The sequence below is a fragment of the Eretmochelys imbricata genome, chromosome 16, assembly GCF_965152235.1.
Source record: "Eretmochelys imbricata isolate rEreImb1 chromosome 16, rEreImb1.hap1, whole genome shotgun sequence".
Lineage (NCBI taxonomy): Eukaryota > Metazoa > Chordata > Testudines > Cheloniidae > Eretmochelys > Eretmochelys imbricata.
Genome location: NC_135587.1, coordinates 18,005,530 through 18,019,274, shown reverse-complemented (window position 1 = coordinate 18,019,274; position 13,745 = coordinate 18,005,530). Strand labels below are relative to the sequence as shown.

Below are 13,745 nucleotides of genomic sequence, written 5' to 3'. Positions count from 1 at the left end.
ATAAACCATTCCCAGCATACAGTGGGGTATGCTGAGGGTGGGAGAAAGTGTAATGACCATTCCCAGCAGGCAGGTGAGAGCTGTGGGGGTGGAGGGGTTCAGCTCCATGAAGAGTGATGCTAGCACTTGCTGGGGTGCATCTGGCAAAAAAGAAGCAATGATTCCTTGGGTACATCAGGGCACCTCTGATATGCAGTTGGGCACTTTTGGTGCAGGCATCACTTACAACACGAGGTATCTGACCACATATTTCAAGATATATTTATGCCTGTATCTGTAATTTTCATTCCGTGCATCTGAAGAAGTGGGGTTTTTTACCTACAAAAGCTTATGTCCAAATAAATCTGTTAGTCTTTAAGGTATCACCGGACTCCTCATTATCTTTCAAGACGGAGCACTGTTTATGTCTGCAGCCTGGGGTGTTGTCAAATTAATCATAAGGAAATATGAATCTCTTTGTATCCCCCATGTATTGAGGTGTATCGTTATTTATTTAAGCACTATGATTCTTTACTTTTCAAGCACTATCTTGAGTAGTTTGCCACTCTGGAAAACTTAGATGACACTGTCCCTGTCTCAAGGAAATTGGACAAGCTATATGCTAGAAAAACATAATGCACTGGCTATCAACAAGGTTTAATTGCAATCTATAATTCTGTAAAAATGTTGACTGTCTGTGGAAGAAAGGTGTTGAGTCGATCAAATGCAAAGCAGGCCTGATAAGTATGATACTTCGTGGATTGTGATGGAAAGTAGTATGGTAGAATAGTAGTAGGGAAACCTGTATTTAAAAATTGTTATGTGAAGGTACCTGCCCTTTTTGAGACTAGGTTAGTGAATTAATGCATAATCTTAATATATGTTGGGTTTTTTGGGGGGGGGGGCATTGTCTATTTTGTGCTGTTTCATCAAAAAATTATGCTCTTGTTGTGCCTTTTTATGAATATGTACAACTAATATGAAACCAATAAAAACAGAGTTACAAAGAAGCCTTGTTATTTTAGTAAAGAATGAGATTGACTTCTTAGCCAAAAAGGAGGTTGTGAGTTTCTACAGTCTGTTCCTTAGGTCTAATTTACTTATATTGAGCATTGAAAAGTTTGTTGAGGGATAAGAGTTCTAATATTGTGATGAACATTGTTATAGTTTGTTATAAAAAGTGTCCATAACACATACCAGTGTTAACATTGTTCACATCCTTATTTTGTGCATTAGGAAGATGGTCTCTTCTCAAATCTCACCCCAAAACATACTTTTTCTCCTTTGCATATGCCTTTTTTTCTCTGTCTCTACTATTATTTGTTAGCTCTGTAACTTAATCATGTTATTCTGTGAGAATTTTGAGATCCACTTAGTATGAGCAATGCTGTATAAAATTTGTTCTTTAACATAAAACTTCATTCTGCATGCCAAAGAGAGGTGAAAAACACCAGCATGACCGCACATCACAGAAAATCCTTCTTGGACTGCTAAGAGTGAATCTGGATCTGCTCAGATCACAGCTTTGTTAGCCATCTGAGGGCACAAACACACACCTGTAAATAATAGCCCCAGCTCTTCAACATTTATGCATTTACCTAACCTTAAACACGTGAGTAAAATTAAGTTTGTGCATAAGTGATTGGAGCACTGGAGCTTAGAATCATAGAAGTAACAGTCATCAACAGCTATAAGAACCATGTGTCATCATAACTTCATAAGTTTTCTGGGTTTGTTATTTATAATCTTTAAAGAATCACTGTCAGGTAAACTTAGGTGCCAAATTTGGTTTTGGGGGTTTTTTAAAATCATTTTTTAACAACATAGTATATTTTTTCATGTATTTACACTGTAATACCAATGAAAACAATTTTCTTTCCTGAGATTTAAATATTTTCCTGTGGTGTTTGTTACCCAGATGTTACAGCATGAGCACTTGCAAGTGAAACTGGTTAGTTTATTTTCATTGTCCAAACAGCATAAAATACAGAAGGTAAACTGCATAAATTGGATAAAACACAAAAGGTAAACAGCATAAATAGTCAGGCAGATATGCTGTGGATTCCTTGCCCCTCACACACTCAGTTTATCGAAATGGAACAGGAGATGTGGAATTTATTTGGATAAATGGGGTTTTGGATATGAGTGTAACTGTGGCTCATTATGTTTCCTACCTTTAGTTAGGAAGGTTTTGGATGTGAGGCTTTATTAGGTTAGAAATGAGTTGCACACAGTACTCTGGGAGATAAGGATTAATTGGTGGACGATACCAAGCTTGGAGGGGTTGCAAGTGCTTTGGAGAATAGGATTATAATTCAAAATGATCTGGACAAACTGGAGAAATGGTCTGAAGTAAATAGGATAAAATTCAATAAGGACAAATGCAAAGTACTCCATTTAGGAAGGAACAATCAGTTGCACACATACAAAATGGGAAATGACTGCCTAGGAAGGAGTACTGCACAAAGGGATCTGGGGGTCATAGTGGACCACAAGCTAAATATAAGTCAACAGTGTAATGCTGTTGCAAAAAAAGTGAACATAACTCTAGGATGTATTAGCAGGAGTGTTGTAAGCAAGACACGAGAAATAATTCTTCTGCTCTACTCCGTGCTGATTAGGCCTCAACTGAAGTATTGTGTCCATTCTGGACGCCACATTTCAGGAAAGATGTGGACAAATTGGAGAAAGTCCAGAGAAGAGCAACAAAAATGATGAAAGGTCTAGAAAACATGACCTATGAGGGAAGATTGAAAAAAATGGGTTTGTTTAGTCTGGAAAAGAGAAGACTGAAAGGGGACACAACAGTTTTAAAGTACATAAAAGATTGTTACAAAGAGGAGAGAGAGGAATTGTTCTTCTTAACCTCTAAGGATAGGACAAGCTGCAATTTAAGTCCATTGGTTCAAGGGAGGTTTAGGTTGGACATTAGGAAAAACTTCTAACTGTCAGGGTGGTTAAGCATTGGAATAAATTGCCTAGGGAGGTTGTGGAATCTCCAACATTGGAGATTTTTAAGAGCAGATTAGATGAACACCTGTCAGGGATGGTCTAGATAATATTTAATCCTGCCATGAGTGCAGGACACTGGACTAGTTGACCACTTGAGGTCCCTTCCAGTCCTATGAGTCTGTGATAAGTTCCCATCATGCAACTTTCTCCATCCCATAATACCATCCCTATGGCATAATTTTCAGACCTTTTGTTAAAATCCCACAAACCTGCATGGCAATTGTTGCTGCCTGCTATCTCTGACAGAAGCGTGGAGCTCGCACAGCTCTGCACTGTTGTCATGAACATTGCAAACACAGGACATACGATCCTCAGGTAATTGAGGAGCCGCACAAAGTACCGCAACAGTGGGGGACAGGATGATTTCTTTGAGGAGGGACTGCTGAGGGGCATAGCAAAACCAATTAAAGGTTGATGGTGTTCACAGAGCAGCTGCAAGAGGTGGATCACTGCTTCTGGGTCAGAGAAATGAGCACTGAATGGTGGGATTGCATCGCAATGCCTGTTGGGGATGACGAGCAGTGGCTGCAGAACTTTCAGATGCAAAATGCCACATTCCTGGATCTGTCTGCCGAGCTCACACCAGCCCTCCAGAGCCTGGACACCAGAATGAGAGCTGCATTGATAGTTGAGAAGCAAGTGGTGATTGCAATGTGCATGCTTGCAACACTGGATTGCTACCGCTTAGTGGGAAATCATTTTTGAGTTGGTTAATTGGCTAAGCAGGACTGAGATTCTCAGCAATATGCACGACATCGTGGATGGATATGCAGCTATGGGATTCCCAAACTGCAGTGGGGTGATAGATGGCTTGCATATCCATATTTTGACCCCATCTCACCTTGCAACACAGTACATCAGTAAAAGGGCTATTTTTCTATGGTTATCCAAGCATTGTGAGTCACTGGGGTCACTTCACTGATATCAGTAGGGGCTGGTCAGGGAAGGTGCACGACACTTGTATCTTTAAGAACACAGGACTGTTCAGAAAGCTGCAAGCAGGAACATTCTTTCTTGATTGGCAGATTATTACCATTTGTGGTGATGAAATGCCAATAGTGATCCCGAGGAACCTGGTTCATGGAGCCTTACACTAGCCAGCTTGACACTTCCAAGGAAAGATTCAACTACCAGCTCAGCAGGTGCAGAATGACAATTGAATGTGTTTTTGGTGGATTGAAGGAACACTGGTGGTGTTTACTCACTAAATTAGCTCTCAGTGAGAAAAATATCCCAATGTTATAGCTGCCTGTTTGTCCTGCATAATATCTGTGAGGCAAAGGGGGAAGGCAGAGGTGGAGCATCTGTCCGCTGACTTTGAACTGCCAGACACCAGGTCTATAAAAGAGCTCAGTAGGGAGCTACGCAGCTGAAGGGGGCCTTGAAAGAGCATTTTAACAGTCAGCAATGTTAATATGTTGTGCTGGATTATGCTGTGCCTGGCCCTGACGTTTTGGGGGGTGTTTGCAATTGTAGAGTACATTTATGAATATCACACTGGTTACTGGACTTTTATAATGATTACAGTGTGTTTTGCACTGAACCTATGAATTCTGTGATCCTGTTCAACTATAATTTAATGTGTGCTTTCGATAGCACTAGGTATTCTGCTGTATATGTTATGAAGTAAGATAAATTAATTTCCAAAAAATAAAAATGTATTGTGTAACAAAAACAGTGCAAAGAGTAATGTGCAGTTAAAAAGCAGACTTATAAAATAAATAAACAGAACAGAGCTTTAAAATTAGGACATGAATGTTTTCTAGCAATTTCAGTTCATTTCTGCCAAACATACATCAACCATGGTTCTCACAGATCAGTATGTGTGAAGCTGTGGTTTTCGTTATTGTCCCCTGGCACGGAGTGGTAATGATAGGGATATAGCCCATGATGCCATGTGGGGCGTAGGGAGCAGGTGAAATGGAGTTCTCCACTGATTGCAGGGGGAGGCGAGCACTTGACTGTTGGACCTGTAGGACAACAGGAGTCTGCAGCATTTGCATTTGCTGCCTGAGATGCCCTTTTATACCCTGGTGCATCTCCATCTCCTTTTCCTGCTGGATCTCCTAGGCCTTCCTCCTGTCTGCTCTTTCCTTCTCCAGGCTGACTTCTATATTCACCCACCAAATCCTCTGCTTGTGGTCCAAGACAGCAGTGGCCTGCAGGATCTCACTGAACATGTCCTCCCAAGTCTGCTTCTTTCTTCTCATCAGGGTCAGGCATTCTGTGGGTGTGAATGGGGCACCCTTCAAGGCTGCAATGGCAGCAGCTATGGATAAAACAGACAGATGTATCGTGTTTACAGTCACAAAGGAAAGCAAAAGATAAATTTCAGAACTCCTTTCCCCTATTCCCATAAAAGTTTTAAATCAGATATGCTTCAATCAAGACACTTCAGCTTTGGTGCACCTCTGTACAACACCACTGTCTAGCTGGAGCCTTAGTGAGTCTGGCTTGCTGAGGGTGAGGAGAGAGTAGGGTGAAGAGAGAGTTGTCTGGTTAAGTAAACCAAAAAAAATCTGGCCCCTATTTCTATGGGTACGAGTACAGGGCAATGGCACTGCATACTGGTGCTGTATTCCACAGGCAGTGTGATTTTAGCTGTTATCTCACTTCTGAGGCTAACAAAGGCACAGAGAGCACAGCAACTGTTGGTGTCCTGAAGCTGCCCAGGCCCTTATCCTGCTAGCTTGTTTACCCCAGTGGTGCCTGCTGAAGTCGTTGCAGAGTGGTGTAGGAAAGTGTCCTACTGAGGAGGGAGAAATACAGCAACCTTTCCTCATATCCTTTGGGAAAGGATTTGTACTTCCATGGAAGTTTCATTGATATCCCTCAGAAGTGTATAAGGGACATCCCTGTATACATAAACTAATCAGCATTCCACTCCACCCAATAATACAAGGGAATGAAAAGCAGATAACTCTACCTCTGTTTGTTGTACCTCTGTGTCTTTTTGTACGAGTGAAACAGTGAAAAGCAGATGCCTGTGTCCTGCTAACTTGGGTTCGTGCTGGGTACCATCTTCACATTTAAACTGGTCTCTTCCCCTGGATTGGGCTTGGCTGGCAGGACTGGTTAGACTGTGGTAGAGTCTTGAATAGATCTTGGCTCACTCATAGCTGGACTCCCCCCACCATGGGACCCCCGCCCCCCTTGTTCACAGCCTTGGTCTCGGACTCCACTGAGGAACCCAGGGTGCTCTGCAGGGTGCTGGTGGGGTCTCCGCCAGGTATGGCATGCTGCTCCCTGTAAAACTAGCAGCAGGTCTGAAGCTCTGCACCAGGTTGAGTGTTGGCCTCCCCGGCCTTATGAGATGCCTGCTGCAGTTCCTTCACCTCTTCATGTCACTGCTGCTGATCCTTGTCATACCCTTTCGCTTTCGTCCCCTGTGCAATCTTTCTGTAGATGACCATGTTTCTACGAGTGGTTTCTAGCTGTGATTGCATAGCCTCTTCTCTCCGGAGGCCCAAGAGATCCAGTACCTCCTGGATACTGGAGGCCAGGAGCATGTCTATAACGTATAGCCAGCAGGATCGGTTGGAAAGTTGCACACAACAAGGGAGAGCTGTTAGGTGTGTTCACCAAGCTGGCAGTCAGGAATTGGCATTTAAAAAATACGCAGAGATCAGGGGGTAGGGATTGGCTTCTGGTCTCCATGACCTGGGCAGTGGAGTTCACAATTGTGATCAGAGTGATCACTGTCAGGCATTGTGCGACACCTGCTGGGGGAGTGGTAAGGTTGACATATGTCACTCAATGTCTACTTTGCATTGTGTTGACCATGGTACATCAACCATGAATCAATGCCATTTGGGGAGGTGGTGTTACTGCTTCTCAAGAACGGGGTGCTTACATCAGTGGGAGACACATTTGAGTGTAGACACATGAATAAATAGTTGACACAAGGCAACTTATGTCAAACTAACTTTGTAGGGTAGACCAGTCCTTAGGCATCACAGAAAATGGAAGGAGGTTTTATTGAGTTAGGTCCTATATTCCTAAAGGCTAACCTCCAGAGCGTTGCGTCCGACAAAGTGGGTATTCACCCACAAAAGCTTATGCTCCAATACATCTGTTAGTCTATAAGGTGCCACAGGACTCTTTGCCGCTTCTCCAGAGCGTTGTTGCCTGCTACCAGAAATAATATGCACCACCTTATTATGATAAAATTCCAGCACTGAAAAAGCTAAGGAGTAATATTAGAGACATTTTTCACATGTAGGTCCAGTTATGGACTTATCTGCTGTGATGGAGTGCTGGGTAGTTACAGTAAGAGTGTCTGAAAGTTAGGATTCCTGGATATTATTCCAAAGTCAGTGCAAAGATATCCATTGATTTCAGTGGGAATTGGATCAGATCCTATATGAACCTGAGAAATGGAAACGTGACCTGCAAGGTCGTGGGCATGGTGGAAAGAAGTTTGTGCTCTTTTTTTTTTTTTTTTTGGTTCTTTATGAAGTATGAAGAAGACTTGAAAACAATATTTTTTTTAAGGCAGGGTTTTTTACAACAGAAATTCAGGTCTTGTCTACCCTTGAAGCCTGTAGGCTACCGGAGAACTAATAGGATTATGACCGAAAGAGGACGGGGAAACTGATCAAGAGGGAAAGTTATTTTTATTTACACTAGTCACAATTCCTTATTTTTTAATTTGTTTGTGTTAACACTGACTTGATTTGGCTGAGAAACGTTTGGGATAAAGGATGTCTTTAAGATTCACCATCCTGCCCTTTCAATGAAGGTCTGAGAGAGCTGACAATCCACATTTCTATGTTCTCCAAGAAGCCTTCCAGCAAGAACAGGGAAGACCATATGTGAAATTCTTGATACTTTTAGGGTAAATCAAGTAAGGGGGGGGGAGTTTATAAATAAAATAAATAACAGCCCCCAAATCTTTCAGGCCTTCTTACTGCACCATAAACAATAAAAGGTCCACACATCCATTTATTTTCCTTTGCAAATCGTCTTTGAACCGCTATGTACTTAGTCTGTCCCTCTCTAAAATGGGCTTCACATTTCCCTACCTCACAGGAACTTATGAAGATGAATGAATATCAATCTCTGAGGTCCTCATATGAAAGATTGCTATAGAAATGCAAAGTATCATCATCATCATCGTTATTATTGTTATTTATTTATTATTATTACTACGGCTGTGTTAAATTTCCTGCTGAGTCTGTCTATTTACTTTCAGAACATGCTTGAAGGGTTGTTAATCCATAAACCTGATGAGCCCATCCAGTATATGATAAGCCACTTAAAGCAAGACAATGATCATGGTAAGTGAAAATGAGAGACCATATGTAGTTCAACTCGTGATTTATAAACCATTGTTGTGAAACTCTACTTCAGTTGGTAAATGGTGGATAAAAGTTTTCAGCCTGTGTCTCAAATTTTTTTAAGCAATTTGGAATAGTTATTGGTAAGATGTTTTTAATTTCTTTTCTAGTGGATAATCAAATAAAAATGCACTTTAACTGTTATAAAAATGAAATCCTCTAAGGGAATAACAAAGAGTTCTAGTGTATCAATTATTAATGCTTTCTGTGCCCCATCTGATATTTTCTGTTGTCTTTAAACTCGCTAATTACCCCTTTTGTCAGGTGTAAAATTGGTTTCCCATTCTACCTGGGCTGGCAGCTTCTCTGTTTTTTTGAGTACTTAGTTACTTGCTACTGTTAATGAGTTCCACAGCTCAGTGGCATCTCAGATGAAGGAACAGCAAGCATGCCTACCCATGTGTATAACAAAACCTGATAAATTGAATAGGAAGTATGTATTCTGCACAATAAAAGCATGTACACTCAATCAAATTATTTGATTTACAAACTGTTCACCCTTAGGCAGATTATATTTGGAGATGCACAACTGAACTATAATTTTTGTTCTGCATGAGCTGTCAGGAATAGCTGGTATCACGTTGCTTTGATGTTTCTTTAAAACCATAGTAAACTATTATGAAAGTTCTGCTACAGCATCAATGAAATCATTATCACAAGAGATGCTAAGAGCTCTTTCTCCTTCGTGATCAGATGGCTGTCAATTGAAATGCGGCTAAATAGCAAAAATCAAATCCTGCAAATTGTGTCCAGCCTGTTCTGATGTGGGCAGCATGAGAAATCTGATCTGTTTTACAGCCCCGTTGAAAGTATACAGATGAGGAGTTTCATGAGATTTTATAGAATGCTGATAAATCTCCATCACACTGAGCTAAGGCTTGTTCTTTAACCCCACAGTATTATTTGAACAGAATCAAGCAGGTTGCCATTCATGACTTCAGTAAAACAAGAGACTAAAGAATGAACCACAGCAATTGTTTGTCAAATGAAAAACTGCTATCTGTTTGTGGTTTGAAAGAATCTATTAAGACGTGGAAGGAACTCCAATTAAAATTAAAGCCTAAATGTTGTTTTAAAAGTAAATTTTATGGAAAACAATGTAAGAGAAATCTGTAGTAGAGATTATATTTACTTTTTGATCATGGTGGAAGGTGCTGACTCTTTAGAAGAAAAAACCCTTATCAGAGCCATCAGTAAAGTGATGAATTTTCATGAGCTTGCCTAGCTAAACAGGTTTAGCCCCAGAGAAATTTTCAAACAGAGATGTGGGAAAAAGGTATTGCAGCTACCCCAGGTGTGAAGTTAGAAAATTTATTTAATTAACAACAGATCTAAAGCACTCTTAAAAAAATACAAACAAACCCAATGATTATAACTTACAACAATCCTGATGAAGCTTTTAGGTCAAATCTTACGTGACTGGGCTCTCGTACTCAAGGCCATGTGTTAGTGTTCTTTCATGTGATTGTTCTAAAAAGTGAGAGCAGTGTGATGACTAAGCTATTTTTTAATGCAGAGATGTCTGTTTTGTACACTTTATCCGGGTTTGTGCTAATAAAAGGTTTCCAGAATCCAAGTAACACTTTTTTTGGTGAGTACTTCCTATATAACCATGCCCATGATGAAATGTTACAAAATTCTGGAAAAATGTTAGTCTTGTACTGTATGCTTCTCCAGTTCGACAGAGGAGTTGCCTTACATGTTAAGTTATTTTTTTTGCATTAATATTAATCACTGAATCATTTGGACTTGAAGGGACCCCTACCGAGTCCAGCCCATCCTTTTGCATTGTGCCAGGAATAATTCAATTCCATCTGAAACTGAATGCTAAATGTTAAGACTGCTTGGAAAAGTAAATTCTGTAACATCTCAAGACTCAACGTTGAGATGTGGTTTATTACCAAAGAAAAAGGTGTTGGGCAGATTTCTCAGTGTTCATTTAGTTGCCTGTGTGGACCTCAAGCATTTAATATTAACTGTGTGCTGATTTGAGGGGTTAAACATTACATACAGTGAGTGAAGCTCTGGTTGTGCCCTTGTGTCATAAGTTTAGGGGAAAATGCCTTAGAAGATTCTTACAAGTGTGCAAATGAGTAAATCAGTGCATTACACTGCCTCATCTGCTGCCAGCCACTAAGCAGAGAGAAAACCAGATTTAGTACAAAGTGAGCATTTACAGTAGCCCTGGGCAATATTAAAGCATGATATGGTGTATATAATGGTACGTTTCGTTTTTCATCAAACGTTTGTCCAAGAAAGTTGTGTATTAAAGCTTCAATACCTAAGGGTTTTCTTGTGAATTTTAAATCATGCTCCTAGTTAAACCTCAAAAGGATCTGTGGATGGAAAGGTTTTTTGATTTTCTTTGAAGTGGTTTGAAGAAGTTGATTAGTGTTGGCACCCGAGCACTCTTTTATGACGCTGTTTATAAATAATTCCTCAGTACCGGGCTGAGTTTCAAGGTGTTAGATTTTAAGAAACTAGGATTTAATCACATTACATTTGAAAGAAATTAGGTGATAAAAACAGCTGATGTATCCTTTTAAAGTATTTTTCGACATTGTGTACTAGTTCTGTTGCGCTTGCAAGAACCAATACAGGGGGAGTTTTCCTTAAACCTTCCCAGTCAAATAACTTTGTAAAGATTAAGCTGTAATTTGGGTTCTATGAATGTTTAAAAATTGCACCTGCCCAACTGCTCCTACGCGTTTGGAAGGTCCTCATTTCCCATTCTTTCCTGTCTGCTGAGATCAGAGAGTATATATTCCTTTTGGTTGTCATGACCTGGGGAGGTTTTTGGCTGGATAGATACCCCAACTCATCTTCTTTGACCCATACTACTGCCAATAAATACCTATCAGTCACTGTTTTCAAGCCTGATTCCTTCTCTCCCTGCAATGGAAAGTGGAGAGGAAAAACCCAAGGTGTTAATGTAGCATGACGATTCAAGGGATCACAGCCCAAAATGCATGCATGCAAAAAAGCCTCAAATCTTTCTCAAGCAATATTTCCCTTTCTCCTTGTTTTTTCACACTGCTGATCCTTCCCTACATCACCGTAGAATGAGAATAATCATTGTGTTGTCTATATGATAGTAAATTTCTTGGGACAGGGGCCTTATTCAGTTTTTTTATTCTTTAGGTTGCCTTGTACAGCTGTGGCACTATACAAATAATAAAACTGGAACTAATAAATACTAAAAGAGATGAGACGGGAATTTGTGTGCTAAGGGAAAAGAGGTTGCTGCCATGGCAAGTAACTCTTTTTCCTTCCTTCCCTCTTGCATCCCCTCCGTATGGAAGGGAGACTGACATGCAGCAGATAAACACAAAGGGAGAAAAAAATGGAACTTAATGCTGACTAGAGAAATGGAGGGCATTTAAATGGATAGAGGAGAAATGTGGAGTAGCCCATTTTCTCCCGTGACTATGAAAAGTTTTAGTGTCCCACAGGTAATCTGAAAAATGTTCCGTATACATTTTTTTTCTATTTCTACCCACGAGGTAGCTATCCTCAATAGCAAGGAAAAGTGCCCATTTTGCAATGTATAAACCTTCCTGATCCATGACATAAACTGTCTAGAGAAAGGTGTGAGTTGAAATTATATTACTCGTGTTTCATTTTCTAAAAATGAAAAGGAAATGCATTATTAGTACAAAGTAGTAAAATAAGAAACTATACACTTTGAAATTTGCCATCATACTGCATATACAAAATTAAAATACTTTACTGTAAGATGCATCAGATCAAAACCATTTAACTATTGGCCTGCTAAACCCTGGGTTGTGAGTTCAATCCTTGAGGGGGCCATTTAGGGATCTGGGGCAAAAAAAATTGGGGATTGGTCCTGCTTCGAGCAGGGGGTTGGACTAGATGATCTCCTGAGGTCCCTTCCAACTCTGATATTCTATGTTGGGAATAAAAAGCAAAGTTAGAAAAATAAGTATTCAGTATTTATGCCCTGTTTATGTGAGTTACAAATAAGCTACCTGTGCTTAAAGCTAGATATGTGCTAAGTGCCTGGCCAAATCAGAGTCTTAAACGTGTTAACTATGGAAATTAATTAAGACATAGTCATGACTAGTTTGGTCCCCCAATCCTGCAGTCCTTACTCAAGCAGGACTCCCAGTGAAATAACTGTATTACAATATAATTACATATGTTGTATATTATGTAATATGGAGAAACAATAAAGGTGTCTTGCCTTTCTGTATTTTGACATTCATGTATATTTATTCTATAGTTCCAAGAATTTGTATACTTGGTCCACCCGCCTCTGGAAAAACCACTATTGTAAGTATATTACCTTAAGTGTTATAAAACTGCACTGCCATATATTTGCAAATAAGAACTTGTTCTTCAGTTATGCTAGAATAACTATGTATTTAGAAGTCAAAAGTCTTGTGACTATAGAATAAAAATAACTTTTATTCCTGTTTTGTGGGCTTTTGTGTGCCATAGTTTTGGCCTGTGCCTAGATACCACAGTGATAGACTGACTAGATTAGATTAGACAGAAGCACAGGCACCTCAGAACAGGGGAACTGAAAAAATGTGAGAAACGAGCGGTGTCTACACAAAACAACCTAGCAAGCCTATTACATTTATGGATTTGAGACATTTAGGTTCAAATTTTCAAAAGTGTTTTCTAAGTTTTGGGTGTACAACTTTAGATGTTTTGGGCTTGATTTTCAGAGGTGCTGGTCATACACAGCTCCCAATTAAGTTGGAGTTCCGGGTGCTCGGCACTTCTGAAAATCAGGCTCGAGGGGTACGATTTTCATAGTGCCTATGTGACTTAAGAGCACAAATACTATTAAAGTTAGTGTTTCTTAATCACCTGGGCACTTCTGAAAATTCTACCCTGAGTGTCTAAAGTTGGGCACTCAAACTTAGAGGCCACTTTTGAAAGTGTGATTCTTAGTGTACTGTTATGTGTGTGTGTGTGTGTGTGTGTATGTGTGTGGTGGGTGGGAGGGGAGGGGAAGGAGGGAGTTGAGCCACACAGAATTTAAAATGTGTTAATTGTCACAACTGCTTTTGACTTAAAAGTTTTACAGTTTACAGGACTACAGTATAACAGTGTATTTTCCAAAAAAAAATAATAATGGCTTTTTATCTTTTAAGAATTAATATCCATTTTTATTTTTATTTTTTAGAAACTTTTTTCAGATGCAGTTAAGACTTGTCAAAGAAATGGTCTTTGTACAACTAGCACCTTTCTCAACAGCTTCCATTCTCTGTGTGTATTTAAAATCACATTTGCAAATTTCAGGGACAAAAATAAGTTTCTACCGTTTTTTGGTTTTTGGTTTTTGGTTTTTTTTCCTCTCCTTTTGGCAGTGCAGAAACAGTGCAGTTGTGAGATAGGGAGCTGGATTCTGATCTGGTTTGTGCATCATTGAGAAAATGGTTA

At 39.8% G+C, this 13,745-nt stretch overlaps 1 protein-coding gene across 1 annotated transcript in view; it reads left to right on the top strand.

The window, feature by feature from the left end:
- Positions 1 to 13,745, top strand: part of AK8 (adenylate kinase 8) — a 108,380-nt gene that overhangs the window by 659 nt on the left and 93,976 nt on the right. The window contains 2 exon segments of the mRNA XM_077836168.1: positions 8,186 to 8,270; positions 12,574 to 12,623. Of these exon segments, the coding sequence (XP_077692294.1) occupies positions 8,186 to 8,270; positions 12,574 to 12,623 (135 nt within the window).